At 33.8% G+C, this 24,669-nt stretch overlaps 3 protein-coding genes across 5 annotated transcripts; 1 reads left to right on the top strand and 2 right to left on the bottom strand.

Moving 5' to 3' along the window:
- Positions 1–648: 648 nt before the first annotated feature.
- LOC106058563 (uncharacterized) lies at positions 649–12,260 on the bottom strand. 2 transcript variants are annotated; one of them, XM_056028248.1, is made up of 9 exons: positions 11,981–12,260; positions 8,357–8,468; positions 6,758–7,051; positions 6,188–6,223; positions 4,623–4,736; positions 3,458–3,526; positions 3,293–3,322; positions 2,131–2,178; positions 649–1,414 (listed from the first exon to the last, which is right to left on the bottom strand). In XM_056028248.1, exons 2-9 carry the CDS (start codon positions 8,424–8,426, stop codon positions 1,332–1,334), a joined length of 744 nt encoding a protein of 247 aa, XP_055884223.1. In that variant the 5' UTR covers positions 8,427–8,468; positions 11,981–12,260; the 3' UTR covers positions 649–1,331. The 2 variants fall into 2 exon arrangements, with proteins under 2 accessions (XP_055884223.1, XP_055884222.1); XM_056028247.1 differs by having other exon boundaries at positions 11,991–12,260.
- On the top strand, positions 9,638–11,128 carry LOC129926319 (uncharacterized). The gene has a single exon (XM_056029636.1). The coding sequence runs from the start codon at positions 9,638–9,640 to the stop codon at positions 11,126–11,128; it is 1,491 nt and encodes a 496-aa protein (XP_055885611.1).
- A 1,824-nt stretch (positions 12,261–14,084) lies between the features above and the next one.
- LOC106058437 (U2 small nuclear ribonucleoprotein A'-like) lies at positions 14,085–24,162 on the bottom strand. Of its 2 annotated transcripts, XM_056030386.1 has the most exons (9): positions 23,811–24,162; positions 19,914–19,982; positions 19,475–19,515; positions 19,073–19,179; positions 18,573–18,698; positions 18,292–18,394; positions 17,748–17,930; positions 15,522–15,636; positions 14,085–14,928 (listed from the first exon to the last, which is right to left on the bottom strand). In XM_056030386.1, the coding sequence occupies exons 1-9, from the start codon at positions 23,890–23,892 to the stop codon at positions 14,849–14,851; spliced, it is 906 nt and encodes a 301-aa protein (XP_055886361.1). In that variant the 5' UTR covers positions 23,893–24,162; the 3' UTR covers positions 14,085–14,848. The 2 variants fall into 2 exon arrangements, with proteins under 2 accessions (XP_055886361.1, XP_013071324.2); XM_013215870.2 differs by lacking the exon at positions 19,914–19,982 and having other exon boundaries at positions 23,811–24,153.
- Positions 24,163–24,669: the final 507 nt, after the last annotated feature.

Below are 24,669 nucleotides of genomic sequence, written 5' to 3'. Positions count from 1 at the left end.
ATTACTGTCCGCTTAGTGTTGCTATGTCATTCTTACTGTCCGCTTAGTGTTGCTATGTCATTCTTACTGTCCGCTTAGTGTTGCTATGTCATTACTGTCCGCTTAGTGTTGCTATGTCATTCTCTGTTTGTAGACATTTTTAATTCATATTTCCTTTAATGTTTTTATTCCAACCATTTGCCCAGCTATTCTATTCTTCATGTGAACGCAATCGCTACTGTCTTATCTCTTTAGCCAAGCATGTAAATTTTTATAAGGCGGTGATTGTTTTAACTAGAATTATTACATTATTTTGGAGGCTCGGGGACTGAGCTGTAAAGCGCCTGGCTTCTGAACCGGTGATCCCGGGTTCAAATCCTTATGATGACTGGAATTGTTGGGCAAATGTAAAGGCGGTTGGTCGTTGTGCTGGCCACATGACACCCTCGTTTAACCGTTGGCAAAATAAACAGATGACCTTACATCATCTGCCTAATAGATAACAAGGTCTAAAAATGGAAACTACTTTATTACATTATTTTTAAAATGCTATTTTTCCGTCCTAACTTTATCTTATGAACAATTCTATTAATAAATAGCTTCTTTTTCTTCTTGTTTTATTTCCAAAGAATCATCACTGAAAAAAATAAACAACCAGACAAAAGTAAATAGTTTATATAAATACATTTATTTTCAATGATTACACATCGATATAAGAGTACAGTCAACAAATATCCCATTGGACTCTCTCTCTCCATGCTCACTGAAATGGGTTATTGTCTAATTCAAAGAAAGTACATCATGTGTAGTAGAACCTATACCTAGCCATTACTTCTACAGGTGTCACAAAACTATTCATATAAGGCCCACTGGTAGCTTCAAACGTGTTATCTCGTGGGCCTGTTCTTAAACTGGGTCACAAAAAAGGGAGGAGGGAATACTTCAGTCTACGTTGAATTTAGATGTAAATCCTAACTGGCAACTACTCACTCTGTACATATTACAGTGCTGCATTTAGCGCATGAGTGGTAAGGGGCAACGGCCTCTTTCACACTGGCAGTCATTTGAGACTATTGCTGCTCGGAGGAAATGGCATATCATCATTCTATGTTTCATAAGTGGACAGGATAAAGTTAGCAAATAATGAAAAAGAGACTCAAACTTTCTTGGTTGAATGTATTAAAAGGTTTTAAGTAAATGCCATTTTATTCTTTAGAATCGACATAGAGCCTACTGCATGTGCACATGGGAATGTAGCAATGAAATTTTAAATGGCTTTATTTTCAAATAACAATCCTCACAGCTATGGTAGACCATGACAACAAAGTGGGGGGTGGGGGCTGGCTGTGTGTTTAGGAAGTCTCACTTGTAGAATGCGATGTGTTGGCTGAATCAGCGCTAGTTTGGTAGGATGACGTCGCTGTAGTGGCTGTCGCTGCAAATAATAAAACGCAGTTCAAAAGTCTGTGACAAGTACACTAAATATAAATAATGATGAATTGTAGCAAAATCTGTTATAGTTCACAAACCAAAAAGTACTTTCAAGTTTCTTTGATCAAACTATTTAAGATGTCTAGACTACAGGTGGACTATCTCTTTCATTAAACTATTTAGATATGTGTACTCTACAGATGACCTCTATGATCAAACTATTTAGAGATGTCTAGTCTACTCTACAGATGACCTCTTTGATCAAACTATTTAGAGATGTCTAGTCTACTCTACAGATGACCTCTTTGATCAAACTATTTAGAGATGTCTAGTCTGCAAGACACTACAGACTATAGAGACTATCTCTTTGATCAAAATAATTTTCGATCAGCCTTTAACTCAGATAATATCTCTTACACTTGTCTCTACAGCTGCATTGGTGTGTCTTTCAAAAAAAAAAGTTAACTTGTGAGACTTAGATAAAATTCTAGATTCACCAAAATAGCTTCACGATATACGCTACATAATGGGGCGCTGAAAAAGATGCCATTTTTATATAAGAAAATCATAGATCTACACCACAAGGTAATGTAAAACCTTGACTGTATACCATTTCTTTTTAGCCTTAACTCAAGATATTTATTTATTTATTTTCTGTTTAAATTTAAAATTTGATAGGTTTAGGATGAGAGCAACTACTTTAAGATCGATAAAACTTACTTGCTAAAGTCATTGACGCTGAACTGTAGGACTCGACGGCTAATGCTTCTGTAAATTACATTTAGTTATATTATTTTTTTAAATATTTACAATACATAAAACTATGATTTTTTTTTATGTTATGGCCATAATCTGAATAGCTTTTTAATGCGCTCAGTAAAGATATATAGATCTACATCTAATAATGTTTTATAGCTATGATTTTACAAATATATAGATTGGGCTCACTCTGGGAAGGATTTAAAACACAGTACAGACTGAGGTATATTAAATTTTATTCTTCTATTATTGGAGATTGCTATGAGGATTTGAAGGGTTGTACAAAGTTTATAAACATAAATTGTCCATACTCAGTTCGGTTCTATCATCCCGTAGATTGATTTAATTCCGCAATCACATAGAATCTAGAATCTACTGACAGATAGAACTCATTCTATTCACTGTATGCTTCACTTCTTAATCACTTTCTCTTAAGACAAAGGACGCCAATAAGACGTGGAAATATAATACGAAAAACAGCAGAAATTATCGCAAAAGATTGGATTTGATTTTGGGCACATCGGCACAATTTAGGCCATGTTGGGTTAATAATCCCTCAAGGGTTACTATATAGAGTTACACAACTGGGGTATTAAAAAAAAAGGTCCACTCACAACTTTGATAGCACAAATTTTAATAAGGTAATAAAATATGTTTATGAAATTGTATATATTTCTAAGTACTTTGCCCGATCTCAACTTAAATTTTAGTAGTTATCCTCCCGGATAAAGCCCAGTATTTTCCTTGAATCAACGCAATCAAAAAGTGTTTTGAGGCCGTTGGTTCTAAAAATATTTCCCTCTAATACCCTGTTATCTGGGCCAATCAAGGAGGATTGGCTCTATGGTGAGGCATGAGCCACAGTCATCGCACAACAGCAGAAGTCACGGAGATCACAACATGGAGGAGATCAGTAGGACAGGTATCGAAGATGGCGAGACGGATCGAACTGAGTAGAATGGCCCAGAACTGAGTAGAATGGCCCAGAACTGAGTAAAATGGCCCAGAACTGAGTCCCATGGCGAAGTTGCGACCCTTGGAGTCAAAAGAATTAGGTCAAGCCAAAGAAAACATAACAGTACACTCCACTCATACTTTGTGTTCACAACCTACGTCTAATTACCTTTTTTAAAGCAAAACCAGCCTTGTTTATCTGAAAATACAAATCAGCAGACGTGACATTCATTACAAATGTCAAACAGTTGTGCACTTTAAAAACTCTACTGTAAAATGTGTCTATTTTTTTATGTCTGAACATTTTAACAATGCCCTCGTTACATGAACTTACATGTATAACCAAGTATAATACACATGAAAAATAGCGACAGAAATACCAGTATATCCACCGTAAGCCATTCTGTTGAGTGGAAACAAATATATAAATAACAAGTATAAATACCAATCAGATTGAAACTAAAATATTTTCAGCTAATAATCAGAAAAATAGTTCAAAGATATTACAGAGAACGTTTCCATTCAGTTCCAAAAGTGATATACGATTTGACAGACTTCAGATAAAAACTTAAGAATAATGTATGAAGTGTTTTTAAAGCTGCTTTTTGTGAGATCGAAAAAAAAAGGTTCTCTCAAACAGGGGAGAGAGTAATGTGGGTAATGTCGTTAATCATTGGCTACAAAAATAGATATTCTTAAATCATCTGCCATTAAAACTTCTAGATTTAGGTATATTTACTGGAATAGATGGCGATATTTGTCCTAAGGTATGTCTTGGACATTAATATCTGTTTAATTCTTGGAGTTCTTCTTATAATACCTTCACAAAATGAGAATGAGTGAGAAAGTGGTTGTTAGAATAGAAATGTTTCGCATACTATCAAGTCATATGTTGTCGTTGAAAATCGTTTGTAGAAAATGATACTTAACAAAAAAAAAATTTTAAATTATTCACATTAGCTTACAATGGATGTCACATATAGTGTCAGACGTGTTTTAAATTAACATCGCGATTAATCTAAACTTTGATTAACCTTACACGAGATACATGATACACACTTGTGGATACTTATTTTATAAGATAACATTTTTTGCCATCAATTGAACCAAATACACATGGTAGCATTTAGTAATTGGAAAGAGATAGAAGTATAGGGATGAAGTGGAGGGAAACCTTTTAAAAACTTTCCTGGCTTCATTACCTAAATAAAAGTTCCATGGACCTGGCTTCATTACCCAAATAAAAGTTTCGTACAAGCTAAAAACACACACAAATATAGCTGGGTAGAATAAACATTTAGCTTCTAGTAAAAGAAAAGATCCATTCAAGACTTGCTTTAATTAGTGATAATAAAATAAAATTGGTAGACAGATATGAATTCTTATTTATTTATGTATACATACAGCGTGGTACTTAAATGCATACAAACTATAGATAGATGTGTATCTTTAATGCCTACAAATATAATGTCCCACTGAACACATTATACTATTCCTACTACGTGCTCTTGTAGGCGGATCACAGACTGGACACAAGGTGGCGTTGAGGTACTTAACATGAAGCTTGACAAAACTGTAAGAGTCAAGCTGGTGAGTTTTGGTCGTGACGATAGCTTTAAGAGAACAATAAAACACAGTGCAGTTAGTAGCAATTTGTGTAAATATGAACTGGTACATTCGTTAGCTAGACATGACAACACATTTCTGCTATTTGGTCGGCAAACCACATTGTCCATTTGTTTCTATCAATAAGTCAAGTCTCTTTCTTTCTCTTATCCGAACTAGCATTGAGCATACACAGTCGAGGCAGATTGATCTGCTTGTTTTATAGTGAAAACAGATGGTTACTAACATGTACATGTTGATATTGAACATTATGATACAGGTATGCCTATTACTTTTCACTAAACACCTTTATATTCTAAATTCCACATAATGAAAACAGACAAAATTCAGATAGGATAAAAATTGTCTTGCAAAAATTGTTTTTCTTTACATAGAATAACGTCTAGTGTTAAACATCTGCCTGGTGTGGTATGCTCTCCGAACTATCGTCACGATGGTTGAGTTTGAACCCTAGCTGTTGCCTTGCTGTTCTGCAGGAGCTCTGGGCTTGGACGAAATAATGTTCAGTTCCCAAGGAACGTCCAAAACGTATAGAAGAAAAACTGTTGTAAAATTATAGTTCCTAGTATTTAAAGTGAATATATGTCCATAATAATAAACTTTAAAAAAAAATAAAAAAAACTTTTACAATTAGAGTTCCTAGTATTTAAAAGGAATATATGCCCATGATAATAAACTATAAAAAAAAACATTTACAATTAGAATTTCTAGTATTTAAAAGGAATACATGTCTACGTATAAAAGGAATACATGTCCGTGTTTCAATTCTTTACACCACAAAAAAATTGTAAAAACTTTTACAGTTAGAGTTTCTAGTATTTAAAAGGAGTACATGTCTACGAGAATAAAGTATAAAACAAAAACTTTTGAAATTAGAGTTCCTAGTATTTAAAACAATACATATCCAATCAAATATTTTTTAAAATTTAAAATTAGAGTTCCTAGTATTTAAAAAAGAATACTTGTCTGCGAGAATAAGAAATGTTGTTTTCTGGTGTCTCCGTATTCTCAAGACCAGTTATTGCCCTAACAATCTGTCGAAGTGTTTAAATGATTTCCAATCACTAATACAAATAAAGGAAATACTCATTTTCAAACAATAACAACGCCTTGGAGTCTCGGTGGAGGACTGAACATTGGCCAACCCAAAACCACATTGAAAACTTCCTTTAAATTTATCATTTTGGTACATTAGTTGTACAGCTTAACAAACTACTGGATGGTTTAGATGCCATTAGACTTTTTTTTTTTTTTGTTCTAAATCATGTTACACTGGAATTTTGTTTTTAAGAATTTAGACAGATGAAATGAAGAAGATGAGAAGTTTGATTAAAAACTGGGAGCTCAGCAGATTTCGTCTCGATTTACTTCCCCTTTCACCCCCCCCCCTTCCCCAAGGTAATAGATGGCACAAGTCTATTATTGCTAGTGTACTTACATTGCTGTTTGTCTGAACAGTTGGTACATTCCACTTCTGGTGATTTAAGAAAAAAACATGTATTAATAACTCTTAAAATAGTCTTTAAATATGGTAAAAAAACAGGGGATGCTTGTCGGGAACCACTAAGACTAACTCAAAGTTTTTCAATGTAAAGGATACAAAATAAATACTTTTTGTTGGGGGAGATGGGAAGAAGAGGGAAGAAGGTCTGATGCTTGCAACAATACTTTCCTTAAAAAGGTTTTCGCATTTCAGCTTTTTTAAATAAACTCTTGTAGAATTCTACAAGATAGGCTTTTGTTGTGTCACTGTTGGTGGTCACTTAATACTAGACATTTAGTCAGAGAATAAGAAAGAGTTCCTCTTTCTCTTTTCTAGAGATTCGTGTTACATTATTTGTGTCACCAGTCAATCGATCGTTGTGCTGGACACACTAACAATCTCTGACATTATTGACATGAGAAACTTGAAAGAAATAAAACGTTGCAGCCGAATGTACGTCAACATGGGGAAACAAAAAGAAATGCTTGTGTAAAACAATAACACAGATCCCAAGTAATCACTCACCGCCAGACGATTGGTTGCAATTGTGACTCTGACTCTGGTCGCAGCTGCCTTCATAGCGGAATTGTAAGACATTGCTTCCACTTCTGAGGTACAGACGTGCAGCTAGGCATAAGCTAGAACTTTTCGTCTGAGACTCTTCATCTTTTTGTGGCACGATGTCTATCCTTGACTCGCTCAGCTTGTAAGTGCAGAAAGTCAAGGAATAACTTGTGTTGGCACTGAAATACGCGATGCAGTTGGTGATGTTCAGCTGGTTTCCCTGAATAATGAGATCATCATTGGGAGTACCTAAAGCTGGAGCATTAAGCAATGATTACAAAAACTTAAGAGGCCACCCAGTTCGGGCTTTTCAGCTCAAACATAAACAATCTTTGGAAATTAGCTAAAATCATACATTGTGCTGTGGACGGAGGAAGGGTGACAATAATCCACGCAGAAATCTTCGAGGTTCTGAACATTCCTAAGAATATTCTTCTTACCTAATTATGCAACTGCTGCTAATAAAAAAAATTACTTTATGGACACTAAAATGTTTTAGATGTTTCGGTTGTTCCTTCAGAGTTGAAGATAATTACTTCCTAGTCCAAACTTCCCGCAGGACGACGGGGGATGGGCAGGGTTTGAACCAGGGACCATCGATAAATCTGAACGACAGTCTAGCGTGCAAACCGCACGACCAGGCAGCCACTAATATCGCAACTAAAACTAATTTTGTTTTCCTGAACGAATTTGGATCCTCGCAGTGCCAGAGAATGACTACAAGTTCATGTTTTCAATAATAATAATAATAATAATAATGATGTTAATTGACAAAAAAAAATCGCCGTACCACTTTCCCACACTATAAGGAAAATTGAAACGAAGACAATGTGAAAGCCTAAGTTTAGAGATGAAGGGACTATGGGAGTTGTCTAAAATAACAATACATCCTTAGTATGAACAGGGAATAGTGACAGCTGACCGCGCAGACACATTCCAAGCCCAAATCCTTCCTAAGAAGATCTTCATTACCTGTTACCTACTCTTTCTCAGTGGACACTGTAGAGGAGCCTACTGTTAATTTTGTTTCCCTTTAACGAGGCTTGTCCCTGGCAGTGCCAGAGAATGAAAATTAAATTCATAATAATGATGAAGAAGAATTAAGCCTCAAGATTATCCAATGAAAAGAATTTTTCGCTGACAATTTACTGAGTCTCGTAAACTGTTGGTTGAAATAGAATACATCCCCTGCACTATGAAACTGTAGATTTCAAATGGAAGTTATTTTTTCTGATCAGCCAAGCATGTGATTGCGCTTCAAATCGTAGATGATTCGTATAAGATATTTAGATAAAAAATGCCGAGTGTACCTACATACGTACATAACTTGAATATACCCTAACAGAAGACACTCAACATACCTTAACAGAGGACATTGAACATATCTTAACAAAGGACATTGAACATATCTTAACAGAGGACATTGAACATACCTTAACAGAGGACATTGAACATACCTTAACAGAGAACATTAAACACGCCTAATTACAAGTCACTGAACACAACTAAATAGAAGTCATTGAACAAACCTAAGCAGAAAAACATTGACATTGACCATACCTGAACAATTACGTTGGATAGATAAATAAATCCACAGCATTATATTTGTGTGTAGAGTTTGATGTGGCATCTTTCAAATAGTTGGATGCTTCCCAGAGATCTGGAGCGGGTTCTAATGGAAATAAAAAGTTTCAAACACTGATAAAATACTAATGTAACTATCTGTTGTGCAAATATGTGTATATTGGGCAAAGAAGGAGAGACACTGTTTGCTTTAATGTGTAGTTTGTTGTCATTAATCCACAAGAAAACGTATATCTTTCGCTACTGTATGCTTACTAACCCTTTATGCCTGTCTGTTAGACACATCTACCATAGATTAGATACTAAACTAGTTTATGCCTAAATATATGACATAAGTATTACTGAAATGATCTAGAACTAGTTTAAGTTCAGAAATGTAAACTAATATGCATATTGTGCGCACAATATCTTCACTGTGGAGTGAACAAAATATTAACAGAGTATGAATACAATAATTCAACCTATAAAGACGTTTTCAAACACAGATCGGCAAACACCTTTTTTCGATGGCAACCACAACAACTGTTTGACGGCCACTCAGTGTGCAAGTTGAGAAGCTGCAGTTACAACATATGGTATAAACGAAGATGTTCCTAATGAAACTGCATAGTAGCTTAATGTATTTGTGGAGACTGGAAACACGAGAAGCGCGAAAGAGAGAATAGTTCACTGGCACAAAGACTTAGACTAAATAGACAAATTTAAAAAAACATCGTTTATCACTCGAACACAGCTACCATCTTTTGAAGAGCTGCACCCATTAAACCACTGTTAAATCAGATCTGAACGAAGTGGTCGTCTTCTTTCCATTAGGACTAAAACAGAAAGATTCAAAAACTCCATCATTCCACTTTCGGTCAGAGTGTTACAAGATCATCTGTCGTCATCGAGAAGTACATAGAAGTCTATTTATGAAACGCTGGTTATGAGTGTGTATGTGTTTCGTGTGTGAATGTTTTTCGTATTTGCATCTATATTGTTATTGTACAGTAGTTACGCTGAGGTCAATTGTAGTCGAACTGTATTGCCATTTGACTGGATCAATAAAAATTATCTTATCTATCTAATCTTAGTTTTTTGTCGTATAATATATACATTAGATTAGAATAACTCAAGAAGTTAATTGCAGTTCAGCTCGGCTAAGAGATTTCTTATCATTGTAATATCATACGGGTAGGTGAGCGAGACCAAACGTTAAGGTAGGCCTCAACACCAGCTAAAGATGTTATAGAAGAAACAACACAAGTTGAAGATGTTATGGAAGAAACAACACAAGTTGAAGATGTTATGGAAGAAACAACACAAGTTGAAGATGTTATGGAAGAAACAACACAAGTTGAAGATGTTATGGAAGAAACAACACAAGTTGAAGATGTTATGGAAGAAACAACACAAGCTGAAGTTGTTATGGAAGAAACAACACAAGCTGAAGTTGTTATGGAAGAAACAACACAAGCTGAAGTTGTTATGGAAGAAACAACACAAGCTGAAGTTGTTATGGAAGAAACAACACAAGTTGAAGATGTTATGGAAGAAACAACACAAGCTGAAGTTGTTATGGAAGAAACAAAAAAAGCTGAAGATGTTATGGAAGAAACAACACAAGCTGAAGTTGTTATGGAAGAAACAACACAAGCTGAAGATGTTATGGAAGAAACAACACAAGTTGAAGATGTTATGGAAGAAACAACACAAGCTGAAGATGTTATGGAAGAAACAACAGAAGCTGAAGTTGTTATGGAAGAAACAACACAAGCTGAAGTTGTTATGGAAGAAACAACACAAGCTGAAGATGTTATGGAAGAAACAACACAAGTTGAAGATGTTATGGAAGAAACAACACAAGTTGAAGATGTTATGGAAGAAACAACACAAGTTGAAGATGTTATGGAAGAAACAACACAAGCTGAAGTTGTTATGGAAGAAACAACACAAGCTGAAGTTGTTATGGAAGAAACAACACAAGCTGAAGTTGTTATGGAAGAAACAACACAAGCTGAAGTTGTTATGGAAGAAACAACACAAGTTGAAGATGTTATGGAAGAAACAACACAAGCTGAAGTTGTTATGGAAGAAACAAAAAAAGCTGAAGATGTTATGGAAGAAACAACACAAGCTGAAGTTGTTATGGAAGAAACAACACAAGCTGAAGATGTTATGGAAGAAACAACACAAGTTGAAGATGTTATGGAAGAAACAACACAAGCTGAAGATGTTATGGAAGAAACAACAGAAGCTGAAGTTGTTATGGAAGAAACAACACAAGCTGAAGTTGTTATGGAAGAAACAACACAAGCTGAAGATGTTATGGAAGAAACAACACAAGTTGAAGATGTTATGGAAGAAACAACACAAGCTGAAGATGTTATGGAAGAAACAACACAAGCTGAAGTTGTTATGGAAGAAACAACACAAGTTGAAGATGTTATGGAAGAAACAACACAAGTTGAAGATGTTATGGAAGAAACAACACAAGTTGAAGTTGTTATGGAAGAAACAACACAAGTTGAAGATGTTATGGAAGAAACAACACAAGTTGAAGATGTTATGGAAGAAACAACACAAGTTGAAGTTGTTATTGAAGAAAAAACACAAGTTGAAGATGTTATGGAAGAAACAACACAAGTTGAAGATGTTATGGAAGAAACAACACAAGTTGAAGATGTTATGGAAGAAACAACACAAGTTGAAGTTGTTATGGAAGAAACAACACAAGCTGAAGATGTTATGGAAGAAAAAAAAAGCTGAAGATGTTATGGAAGAAACAACACAAGTTGAAGTTGTTATGGAAGAAACAAAACAAGTTGAAGATGTTATGGAAGAAACAACACAAGTTAAAGATGTTATGGAAGAAACAACACAAGCTGAAGTTGTTATGGAAGAAACAACACAAGCTGAAGTTGTTATGGAAGAAACAACACAAGTTGAAGATGTTATGGAAGAAACAACACAAACTGAAGATGTTATGGAAGAAAAAACACAAGTTGAAGATGTTATGGAAGAAACAACACAAACTGAAGATGTTATGGAAGAAACAACACAAGTTGAAGATGTTATGGAAGAAACAACACAAGCTGAAGTTGTTAAAAAGAAAAAACACAAGCTAAAGATATTTAATGGAAGAAACACACCAGCTGAAGCCAATTTCGGGCATGAACTATTTGTAGAATTTCATTTTAAAAAATATGTTTAGCCGAAATATTTTTAGAAATATATATAGATCTATTTATCAATCGTTAATGACATGTTCTAATATTTAGCCACTGACACTTACTTCTTTTAAATTGTCAGTAATGTCAATAGTGAATTTTTTCACTTGGGTGTCACCCCCCTAACTGGTGTCACCGGGTGCGGACCGCACCCCCCTAGTGACGCCACTGGACTCTACTCTCTAGAGATCTAGATAAGTACTGTATAGAACTAGAAGTCTAGACTAGTCAAAATAAGGCTACTACTACTACTAGATATAGTAGACAATTGTATTGTAGTCTAAATAAGTTAATCTAATTATTTGAAATCTATAAATGAAGTTCAAAATCAAAGTGTTGGCAACATAAAGTCCATTTAAAATTCTTAGCTCAACCTCTAAAATATGAAGACCTTATCTTACAGAGTTTCATTTTCAATTAGTTTGGCGCAAGGCTTAAAAAAACAACAAACAAAACGTGTCTGATTAATTATTTCCGGTGAAAATTTCAAGAATCGTTTTAATTTAGATTCTTAAATGAAAACTCGCATCATAATGTGCAAGATCTAGATGTAGATAATATAAATTCATTACGTTTCACAAGAAAATTTGTTTTTTTGTTTTTTTTTCCATTCTGATCTAAATGAACCTTCAAGCATATGACATCATTTGAGAGAACAAAAGTAAGCCAATGGCAGACCTACCGCAAAAGGAGGGGGGGGGGGGCATGCAAGCCTTCTTTTTCAAAAATTAGTAATTAACAGTAATAAAAACTTTACATGTTTCCTTCCCCCCCCCCCCCCCTTTATCTGGAAAACGCTTTAAAGAACAGCACATGCGTCTGCCTGCCTTCACTGGCATTGATCAGGGCCGGCCTAAGGCATAGGTAAACTAGGCAGCCGTCTATTGCCACCGATTGGTGAGTGCCTTACACAGGATTCAAAGAAAAGAATTTTTTTTAGAGAAAAAAAATGCGAAAGATGGATCGAATCTCAGCAGAACTCTCTGGCTCTATGTCTACTAGCCTAGCTGTAAGCCTCAGAATGATTCAATGTTTATTCGCGGACATTTTGATCTATCCTACGTGTTACAGCTACATATGTTAGAAAACCATCGCTGCTAAGTCCGGCCCTGCACTGATGAGAGAACACCTGGAACAAATGGCTTCGGAAGTCATACTTCGCGTAACCAAATTCCTCCACTTTTCTCGGTCAGCAGCTGTTCTTAGCAGGATATCAAGAGAGGCCGGTACATTCTTTAGTGATCAAGCCAGCATTTCTCAGGACGACCCTTTCTTCGTGCTTCCTGTACCTTGAATAATGACTTTTGGTAGTGAATCCTGTCTAACAACATGACCAAAACATAGTTTTGCCAGGTGTTGACTTGTAAAAGTAAACTCATGTCTTTTTTTCCTTGTATGACACCAGCTGAATAACTCATACAAAAAACTTTTACAAAAACTGAGAGATACACTTTACAGGCCAGCAGGAGAGCTTTCGCCAAAAACAGAAAATGTAGAAAATAAAACTTAAATTGGTTGCTTTGTCTAAGTTCAATATCGCAAAGGTACATCAATATTTTTCCTTTTTTTAGCGGCCCCCGAAAGGGGAAAAGACGCTATTAGTTTTGTGTGGCCTGTCTGTCCGTCAATCCCGTTTAGATCTCAGAAACTGGAGGAGAAAATGAAAATCTAACATCATCGAATGAAACACAAAACTAAAGGAATGTTTTTTTCTTCACCCTTTACAGAACAATTAGATACTCAATATAAGTCATCAGTTAGGCCAAGTTCACATCAAACTATGCATTCATTTTCACCTATCCCTTGGTTTGCTGGACCTTTGGGACACCGCACAGGATCTGTCAACCTTCTTTCTCCATTCTTTTATCATTTGCCTTTGATAGAATTTCATTATGATATTCTTTCTGAAAATATCGAAACCTACTTTTCTTTCCTGCATGGGTGGACCATTTGGGGGGCCGATTTTCTGTTTGTTTCCTCACAAACTGTCTTTGTAACCTTGTTTTTTTTTTAATTTAACTTTCAGTGAAATCAAAATCTTATCACCATGCAAGCATTAAGCACTAGATCTATAGAGGTGCACAGGTGCAAGTGTTATTTTACTGAGTGAGCTTCTTCTAGCACTAATGCAGAGACGTCACAGTTGTGAAATACTTTAGCCTAGTACTTTAAAAGGCAACTTAATACATTGTGTGGGATCAGCAGAGCAACAGATATTTCTCTAACCTAGGACTCAAATACATGGCATCAACAGAAACACGTTCAGTTCCATATTGTATTTTGGTTACCTGTGAAAGATGATCATGTGACTTTTAAAGTCTCATTTTGACATTTGATGAAATTCTGTCCTAGGAGCTAAGGAAGTCACCAATAAGCCTACTGTTTGAAAGGGTTGGATAAGTTCATTACCAGCAGAAAAAAAAAATACAAATATCTAGTTATGCTCAAAGTGATCTCAAACTGGTGTAAACTAAGAACACAGTTGACAACTCAGATTGTGAAATAACAGTCAAAAGTTTTTAATATACTTCAGTGTCCAACATAACAGAAACAGTAGCAGTCTGCTCCAATCTGGTACTGGGCTGGAGAGCTCACATGAATAAAACATAAAATTACTTAACATTCATCAAATTTTCTAGTATTATAACTAAAACCTGAGAGTGTGTAGTATCTGCTTCACTGACCTAAGATTGTGAAGCATCTGTTCTACCAACTTAATAAAATGACACTGTATTATATATATGTATCTAGCACCTTCTGGTGTCAGATCATGGTAGTATCTGTTGTTAATGCTCAGTAACTGAATGTACCGGTAGTATGTATACCAACAGCTATGGTTTGAAGAAAAAAAAAAAAGACAAGAAGAGATGCTCCAGTCAGCGATGGCAGTCCCACACACTTAAGGTCTCTGAAAATAGAGGAGGAAATGTCATAAGAAACAAAACTTGTGAATGATATGAAAAAAAAATCTCTTTATAACTACATTTGATTTTAATAAAATATTTCTTTTATTATGAAAATATAGTCAAAGACTTTTTTAAAAAAAGTAAATAAATAATTCTTAGAAACCTAACATTATAGAAACCTACACATTTTAATGAAATTTAAAAAAACAACTTCTTTATTTAGAATTCCATTTATATAACTTTTAAACTATAGGTAAATAAACAAAAAAAGAATTAATCATAATTTGACTATCAGTTATGTAAGGTGGATGAATGAAAATGTACAACAAAATGATTTGAGTATGTGTGTGTGTTTAACCATCATCTTCCATTCTGTCATCATCATCTTCTTCTTCCTCCTCTTCTTCATGAGCTCTCTGTGATCTCTTGGAATCTGAAAATAAAACCAATTTTAAAAATTTCATTAATGCAGCATAATTTTGTTAAAACCAAAGATTAGCCACAAATACCAATAGTTCATGGCAATGTCACAATGTGATAAAAACCATCACAATGTAACACAAACTATCTTAAGCATATCTATGTCAGGGGGAGGTATGGTGAGAGTAATATCTTCTTTGATATGTTAGTTATATCTCTTTGTCATGTGAATAGTCTTGCACTAAGTGGGTTAAGTCTTCGTTGAATGTGCGAGAGAGTGTGTTAGTTAGATTTTGCTTCCTGGACTGGTGTTATGTATATATGTTTCATAGAGTTGATGGACTGGTGTTTTGTGTATTAAATATTTATTGAGAGTCGATGTCATTGTGTGCTTATTGGATCAAAGTAGTATTTATATTTCCATGGATATCTATAGTTGGAGTTAAAGTGTATCAAGTAATAATAGTTCGTAATAGTAATATTTAAGTAACCTCCTAACGAGCCTAATGAGCCAAGCTAAGAAATGAACCCTGACAATCTATAGATCAAATATTCACTATTTTTAAATAAAATGTTAATTCTAGCTGCTTTAAAATTAAACCAGACCTCTGTCATCCCCTGCTCTCTTTTGTAAGTCTTCATGGCCAGGTATTTGTCCAGACTTTAACATCTGGTTCAGCCTCTCAATCTCTTCCAAAGTCTGAGCACTGGCTATGGCTTTCTAAAACAACAAGAAAAAAGTTCAATTATCTTTTTCAAATTACTTTTAAAAATAGATTATCAAAACCTAACACTTTTTAGTGGTCGCCAATAGGGGAATAGCCACTATTAATTTTGTGTGGTTTGTCTTCCATCTGTCCATCCCGTTTAGATCTCATAAACTAGAAAAGATATTGAAATCCGATATCATATTTTAGATCTTTCGAAGTTCTGATGCAACGGCTTTTCTCTTTTCTGAAAGAAAACAATTTAATTTTTAAAATTAACTTTGCAAGCTTAACCACTCAGCCACCGCGCCCCCAAGTATGCATATAAGTCAATTAAAAACAAAACAAATAAAAAAAAGTGATAAGTAGTTTTACATATTATACACATGAAGTGCAGCGTATGAAAAATATACAGGGACACTGATCTAAAGCAAAAAGTTTCTTTGTTGAGGCTTTAAATGAGAGATTGGCCCTTTTACAAAACAAATCAATTAGATAATCATTCAATAACATCAGTTAGGCCAAGTTCCCATTGAACTCTATCTTCATAACTATCAGTTAGGCCAAGTTCCCATTGAACTCTATCTTCATAACTATCAGTTAGGCCAAGTTCCCATTGAACTCTATCTTCATAACTATCAGTTAGGCCAAGTTCCCATTGAACTCTATCTTCACATAACTATCAGTTGATTGAGGAGGCCAGGAGGCTGAGCGCTAAAGCATTTGGCTTCCGAACCGGGGTCTGGATCCTGGTGACGACTGGGATTTTTAATTTCGGGCGCCTCTGAGTCCACCCAACTCTAATGGGTACCTGACATTAGTTGGGGAAAAGTAAAAGCGGTTGGTCATTGTGCTGGCCACATGACACCCTCGTTAACCGTAGGCCACAGAAACAGATGACCTTTGCATCTTCTGCCCTATAGACCACAAGGTATGAAAGGGGAACTTTACTTTTTATCGGTTCATTGAATACATATGAATATTAACAATGTAATAACAATAACATTAATAAATCTCTGTATTCTATGGTATCAAGTCATTAGTCAAACTAACAATACAAAAGTATCAGCAACACTTTCAACACAAGCACGTCTCTTCTTTTGTATAGGATTGTAGATGTTAATAGTTAGTTCATAATTTCTGATATTCTTTCTAAAAATATTGAAACCTGCCTTTTTACGTGCCTGAGCAGACCACTTCGGGGACCTCTTTTGAATTTGTGTTTCCACACAAACTGTCTTTGTAACCAATTTTATTTTATGACTATGGCTTGCACAATAAGAATAAGTTTGCCAAATGAGTTGAGTTTAAGATTTTTCAAGCTACATCGATAAGCTTTATTTAAATATAGCAATAATTAAATCAAGGGATTAGTCAAGAGCATTAATTTTGCTTAGGGTCATAGTTCTCTGAAGAAAATTTGTAATACCATTATGTGTGTGTATGGCATATATGGTATTTTTTTTACATCATATATAGGTACTAATTCCCCATCCTGCATGGGTGAGTCTAGTAAGGAACTGGAAAACTGACATTTCTCCCATCTTGCCTCTCTCTCACAGTTTATGCACTGTGCTATTAAAAATTATTACTCTCTATATGTTCCTCAACCCCTCAAATTGAGTGTATTCAACTCAAAAAATCTAATTAGGAAATTAAAGTTGTTAAAAATAAAAATTAGTTTCAAGAAAATAATAGATAATTATTTTTTTTATAAACATGGTAAAGCATAAAGATCCCCCACATTTGGAGGGGACACCTTTCGAGCTGTAGTGGCAGTAGAGAGATGGGACAGGTTTCATTCGTTAGGCTAGGCTCTACCATTTATGAAATCATTATAGCAATTTTTTCATTCTTTTCCACAAGCCATCATGAATTAGACAGGTGAACATCATGACATATAATTAAAACAGCTTATATGTAATAGTGATGCTTTGTGCTCAGTCGAAATGTAGCTGTACCAGGCCGGAAAACAATTTGGAAAACCCCTTAAAACAAAACTGTTTTTTTTTTTTATCTACTTTTCAATAATATAAGCATTGTTTTCTAGATAGTTGGGTTCTTTTGGTAGATTCATTCAAAATGTGGCAGATCTTTGTATTATTTTAAAACATCTAGCTCTTACTCTGATTGCAGCTACATCATCTTTAGAAGGACCAGTAGGAACCTGTCTGACTGGAGCAAGTTTTTCACCAGGTGTAAATGTCTTTGCTTTGGCTCCATTCTCCTTAGACACAGGTGCAGCTGTCTGCTGCTGAGGCTGTTGACTTTTCTTTTTCTTAAACATTTTTGCAGCTGCTTCTCTTTCCTTAAAAAATGCAATACAAGTAGATGATTTTTTATTCTTTATACTGACTATAGCATTATCTGATGTTGAAATCAGTCAACGGCAAAAAATAATAACCAAGAACATTTTTGGTTATAGTTATAACTAATGAGGACTTAAAAAGGCCAATCAGCAGCAGATTTAGTTGAAAACAGTTCTTTAGAATTTTAACAAAACTAATAATAAAATGATTAACATGTTTACTATAATATTTTTTATGTTATGAGTAAATGTGAACCATTTTTAAGATCTATAAAATATTTTCTCATCAACCTGTTAGCAATATACACAATTTCATTCAGATACTAACTATACATAATACTTAAAACAAATGGAACCTTACCCTCTGCTTTATCCTAGAAAAGTCGAGAACTCTCAAACTTGGTATTTTAGATATCACATAGTATCTGTAATTCTTTTTAGTTACAACAGGGTTACCCAAGAGACTGAAAGAAAATAAAGAATAAAATTGTGGCTCAATTTAAAACCATTATCAAAATATAAAGCTATTGAATTTTTCTAAAGCTAATTTAAGAAAAAAAAAGTTTACACAAACTTTGTTCTGGTATTGCACATAGCCAAATATATAATTAACACCTAATTTGAACTGAGTGATTATTATACCTGAGCTGTTTTAAAGTTGTTATTGTAGATAAAGGGTCAATGTCTGAAAGTTCCTTAAGACTGTTGTTAGACAAAATTAGTGTTTCCAAATTTGGAAGATTTTCTTGCAAGTCTTCAGAAATTCGTCTGTCAACAATAACAAAATGAATATTGGGATAAGTGAAAATAATTGTGTAAAAGAGACAAAATTTCTGAAATATTTTATTCGTATTATTTGTTTTACCTCTTAATACATAACAGTATAAACAACATATAAGACTGACTTCCTCAAGATAATGGTAATATCTATCATGTACATACAAAAAAAAAAAAAATATAAAATGTTTTTGTTTTTTTAAATTCCATTTGTGATATATCCTCTTAACTGTGAGTTTATCATGTAAAATATTTAGTCCTTTATATATAATAGTTGTTGGGTGAAAAACCAGGCATGTTTTGAACATATTTACAAATGAAATTTATATATTAATTAGTAAAATTAAATGCTAATAGCTACTTACACTATTCTGTTATTGCTTAGCAAAATATGTTTTAGACGCTTTAGAAGTGGAAACTTGTCTAGCTTTCTGATATCATTATCTGTGAAATCTATTGTATCAAACTGATCCTTAGAAAATAAATTTAAACAAGAAATGTAGTCATCTATTGTCATATAATATTACAACAGTTCTTAAACAATCAATGTTTATAATGTACATCTATGTACATACAATAATTTCTAAGCTAATAGTAAATGTATGCTAACACAACCAGTTTCTCTTAATGAACAGCTTAAAGACAATCAAAACTAATTATTGTAAAGATCACATATTTACTACATTTGTCAAAGTGGAAAAAAAAGTACCAACTATTATGGCTATATTTATGAAGAATATATATAATATTTTTAAAAAATCTATTACCAGAGTAGCTCCCAAATTTTCAATGATTGGGATTCTGTAACCTGAAATAGATAAGTAACACAATGTGATTAAATGCAAATATATATATATTTTCTACCATGCAACTCTAATTTGTTTTCTGTTACAAGCTGGAGCACTATAAATATATTAAAGAAGAACTAAAAGAAGGGGAGTGTTTTTTTTTTCTTGAGGCTTTGAATAAGAGATTGACACTTTACAGAATAATTAGATCAATTAGATAATCATTATATGACATTAGTTAGGCCAGGTACACATCGAACTTCTTCACTTCCACCTATCCGTAGGCCTGCTGGACTGTTGGGGTACCACACAAGATCTGTCGACCTTCTTTTTTTCCATTCTTCTCTGTCATTTGTCTTTGATAGATTTTTATTTTGATATACTTTCTGAAAATATTGAAACCTGCCTTTTTACTTGCCTGGGTGGACCACTTCGATTTTGAGTTTGTTTCCACACACAAGTGACAAACTGTCTTTGTAACCTTCACCTTGTTAATATTAAATATATATTTATTTAGGTATGGGAAAAAAAACAAAAGTGAAGTAAAAAATGACCTAAAAACTTGAGATTACATTTTTTTTCTTTTTTTTTTTACTTTTAAAATATTTTGTTATTTTCTGCCATCAAAATGACGCCATTTTGTTCACACCTCTCTGACATCCATAATTAGGGATGAGAAATAAAAAATATATCTTTGAAAAAACAATTTTTTGTTAGTACATCGTTAAAATACTTTAAGAGAACTTTCCAATGGTGTATAAATTATGACTGTATGTTTAACAGTTAGAAAGTTATGATTTTTTTTCTGGCGTTTTGAGCTGACATGGAACAAGAGAGAGGAGAGCTTGTTGCTGGCTAAGGCGGACGAGACACACCCCCAGCTCAAAAGTTAAAAAGTGTAAATTGAGTTTCGTAGACAATAGATCTACTTATTATTAAATTTAATAGGAAATTTAATAGTAGACTAGCATTAGTATTAGACTTCTAGCTCACAAAGCTGATTTCATTTATATATTTATGAACTTTATTTGTTTAGAATGTAAATATTGAAGGAAATATACAAATTATTGGGTCTTGTGCTTCAAGAAATGTCAGAGAAGAGTGGACATTATATTATAAGTAAAAAAACAACAACATAATTTAACTTTTAAAAAGATCCTCATTAAACATTTCCATTTTGAAGGCCATTGTCTAAAGTAGTCAATAACACATTTTAAAGCCTCTTATATTTCATTAATAAAGTATTTATATAATCTATTTCTAAGTGCAACCTGTGTAAAAAAAAAAAAAAATATATAATCTCAAGTTTTTAGGTCTCTAGTCTAGATTCTAGATCTAATTAGACTAATTTCTACTCCACTCTCCACTTTTTGTTTGTTTTTTCCCATGCGGCATGATACAACATAACAAATTTAGGGAGGCGAAAAAAAAAATTATCTTTGAAAAAACAATTTTTCGTTAGTACATAATTAAAATACTTTAAAAGAACTTTCTAACGGTGTATAAATTATGACTGTATGTTTAACAGTAAGAAAGTTATGATTTCTTTGTGCCGTTTTGACCTAACATTGGTTGACATGGAAAAAGTGATGAGAGAGCTTGTCACTGGCTCAGCCAGCGAGACACACCCCCAAGGTCAAAAGTTAAAAAGTTGGAATTGAGTTTCGTAGACGATAGATCTACTTATTAAATAAGAAATTTAATAGTAGATATCTAGTATTCGTAGTAAATTTCTAGCTCACAAATCTGATTTCATTTATATAATTTATGAACTTCAGTCGTTGAAATAAACAAATTATCTGGTCTAGATCTCAAAACAAGTGGAGTTCAGAAATATAAATGAAATCACATTTGTTAGCTAGAAATTTACTACGAATACTAGGTCTACAATTAAATTTAAATCACCCCAAATAGAAAGAAAACTATATGGAGAGCTCCCTAATTTGGAAACCACTTTGCAGTTCATCTCATGTATTGGTCTAGTCATATGAACACTCCAACATAACAATGAGAACGATGAAGAAGAAGAATTAAATTTGTTATTAAATAAGTAGATTTATCCTCTACGAAATTCAATTCCAATTTTTTAACTTTTTGAGGGGGGGGGGGGGGGTGTCTCGCTGGCTGAGCGAGCCAGACGCTCTCATCTTACATGCTCCATGTCAACCAATCATCCAATGCTAGGTCAAAACGCCAGAAAAAAAAATCCTAACTTTCTAACTGTTCAACTTAAAGTCATAATTTATACACCATTGGAAAGTATTTTCAAAGTATTTTAATGATGTACTAACGAAAAATTGATTTTTTCAAAGATAATTTTTTTATTTCACATCCCTACCTAATTCCGGTAATTCTGCAGGAGTTCAAGGGGCAGCCATCTTTGTTACTATTTTGTTATTGTTTATGTTCCAAAGAAATCCCAAAGTCCAAGATAGAGTCTTTAAAAAATACCAAGAATTAACATTACTTCTGTGTTTTCAAAGCAATGCTATTATTTCTTTTAATTTTGACTTGGTGTCAATACAATATGTTTCTTATTGTTCCGTCTTTTTAATTGTTAAATATTGTCTATATCTATTCTGAATTATTCTGATTAATCTGATATAGAGAATCTAAATTTAACTAGGCCTACAATAAATATCAGCACAGTTTATTACCAAAAATTAATTGACCTTTATTGCCTTTAAGAACCTTGTCATATTAAGATAGTCTAGTTCTAGCAGTTAGATTATGAGTCTAATGAGGTAGTTTCGTATTCCCCCCCGAGTCACGTGGTTGTGTGTATACAACGCGCACCGTGCTTAGTTTTAGTTAGTTTGTAGTGGGAATCTGAAGCGTTTTAAGTCAGTATTTAGTGGTTTCAATTTACTCATTAGCACTAAGGAGAATCTAGAGATACATATTTTAATAGTTTCAACTAAAACAAATAGTTAAACCTTTGATAGAAGGTACCGAAGCGTTGGCCTTTAATCTGCCATACTGAGATCAAGATTTCTTGATCTACAATGAATGACTACACTTACAGTTCTTAGCATTCGAGTAAGTCCTAGAAAAAAAACAAAAACACTTTCATCCTCCCCCCCCCCCCCCCCCCCCCCCCCCCCGTTTCCTCTCTACCCAAAAGTAAACAAGCTTGAACTTGAGTAGAACACTAAAAGTTGGACAGCAGACCAGTGTGTATTGGTCAGATAGCTCTAGGGCTAGTGTGTAGTCGATATGTCGACTAGTTGTTATAAAAGATAAAAAGACTGCCATGTGTTTTCCTTGTGCGTAATAGGCTTCAGTTGTTTAGCGTACAAATAACACATCTGATAGTCAAGGATAAATCGAGATCTACTCTTACAGTTACACAGGCCAAATGTGTCTTACCCCGCCCTTTCATTGTTAAATTTGTTTACTAAGTAATAAAATAGATCTAGATCTATTTCGTGGACGCATTTTTGAAACTTTAATGTAACATTTTGTGAATTTCTTAAAAATGATAGAACTTTTAATAACATAATAATACATCATGTCCATGTATCCAAAACAAAAAATAATTCTTAATGTAATCGATGTGCATAATGTATTTCAAATTAGCGGAATATGAAATACATAACGTTAAAAATAGCTGAAGTTTATGAAAATAACAATGTTTCAACTAATATGCATATTATCCCATATATAGGCCTATAAATAAATAAATAAATAAATATATATATATATATATACATATATATATGTGTGTGTGTGTGTGTTTTGTGTAGTTTATACCAAGCTTTTTTTTTAATCTTACAAGAACGCTTGTAAAAACATATTCTTCTGTATGTGAATGTAGATCTATCATCGGCAAAGTGTTGACGCTTGTCATGACTATAAAGGAAATATCATTGATAATTTAAACCTATCCTTAAACAGTTCTTGGCCCTTTATGAAAACATTCGTATAATTATTTGAACATTCAGGGAGTTCGTTGATGTACTCTGTATATTTTAAAATGTTTGTAAATTATGTAAAATTTCGTAAAAATAGAGGAAATATAGGAAGACAAGGCCATTCTTCTCTTTGTTGTCCAACAATCATGTGACTTTGGTTAAAGTAGGTCAGAAATAAGGAACTACCTCATTAATAGACTTATTAGGACTAGATTCCGTGACTAGATGATACCGGTATAGCTAGATTGCTGCTAGATCTAGCATATTATTTAGCTTCAAAAATAAAAACAAACAAAAACCCAAATCAGAGAGAAAATCCAAGATACAAGATTACAGTCTAAACAATAACAAAGATGGCTGTCCCTTGAACTCCTGCAGAATTATTATTGAATAGTTCTTACCTCTTAAATCTAACTCCCAATCTCTAACTGGATTGTGTTTCTGGGCGGACATGTTTATTAGCTGAGCGCTAAGCCGTACCATTTTTAGATTCTTAAAGACTAAAATTTAGATTTGGATTATTATAGATTATGAGATAAGATAAATGTTTATAAATCTAGAATTCTAGACCTAGATCTAATCCCTAAAGCGAACTAGACCAAGAATCTAGATCTAGAATCTAAATTATTTTATGTAGTTACAGTAGCTTGAGACACTTGAATGAGTAGGATTTTTTTGTTATTCTACTCGTCGCGGTGGTTCCGGTCAGATTTATAAAAAAGTATAAACGTCCGCCTTTTCAGAATTTCCGAAACTCCCCTCATCAAATATAGTATATAGACTAATACAGACGTTACTTCAAAAAAAAAAAAAAAAAAAGATGATTTTTACGTCCTATGCGTCATGCATTTAGTTACACATGAATATAACCACTGGCCTAAATTCTTCTATGTAACTGGTTTTACTGGCTAGCTGAGACAACCCATTTGAATATATATGTATCACATATATATATTTCATGGCAGGCGCAGTGGCGGATCCGGGGGAAGGGGGGGGGCGATCGGGAAACATAACTCAAATCACTTTCAATGTATGTTTAAACTGCTTAAAATACTGTTATAACCCCGCCATGCACATCGCCATCCAAGAAAGTGCAGAAGGTGCGCACTTAGATCTAGATCTAGTGACTAGACTGTCACTATGATTAGGGTTATTAAAAGAAATGTCTATAAATCAAACAAGAATATAAAACTAAAATGTTATTTAACCTTGGTTAGGCCAATAATAGAATTTGCATTCTCTGTTTGGGACCCTCAACTC

Source organism: Biomphalaria glabrata, chromosome 5 (genome assembly GCF_947242115.1).
Source record: "Biomphalaria glabrata chromosome 5, xgBioGlab47.1, whole genome shotgun sequence".
Classification (NCBI taxonomy): Eukaryota; Metazoa; Mollusca; class Gastropoda; family Planorbidae; genus Biomphalaria; species Biomphalaria glabrata.
This window is presented reverse-complemented; position numbering and strand designations above follow the sequence as displayed.

Excerpts from the sequence above, each read along its gene's own strand:
- LOC106058563 (XM_056028248.1), bottom strand. The coding sequence starts at position 8,426 with ATGCCACATCAAACTCTACACACAAATATAATGCTGTGGATTTATTTA. Across the intron at positions 3,527-4,622 it reads TCCGCCTACAAGAGCACGTA|AATGGCTTACGGTGGATATA; the intron begins GTAGGAATAGTA and ends TCCACTCAACAG. Across the intron at positions 1,415-2,130 it reads AGCGTCAATGACTTTAGCAA|CGACAGCCACTACAGCGACG; the intron begins GTAAGTTTTATC and ends TATTATTTGCAG.
- LOC129926319 (XM_056029636.1), top strand. The coding sequence starts at position 9,638 with ATGGAAGAAACAACACAAGTTGAAGATGTTATGGAAGAAACAACACAA.
- LOC106058437 (XM_056030386.1), bottom strand. The coding sequence starts at position 23,892 with ATGGTACGGCTTAGCGCTCAGCTAATAAACATGTCCGCCCAGAAACAC. Across the intron at positions 19,983-23,810 it reads TTGGGAGTTAGATTTAAGAG|GTGAAGGTTACAAAGACAGT; the intron begins GTAAGAACTATT and ends AATATTAACAAG. Across the intron at positions 19,516-19,913 it reads AATCGAAGTGGTCCACCCAG|GTTACAGAATCCCAATCATT; the intron begins GCAAGTAAAAAG and ends TATCTATTTCAG.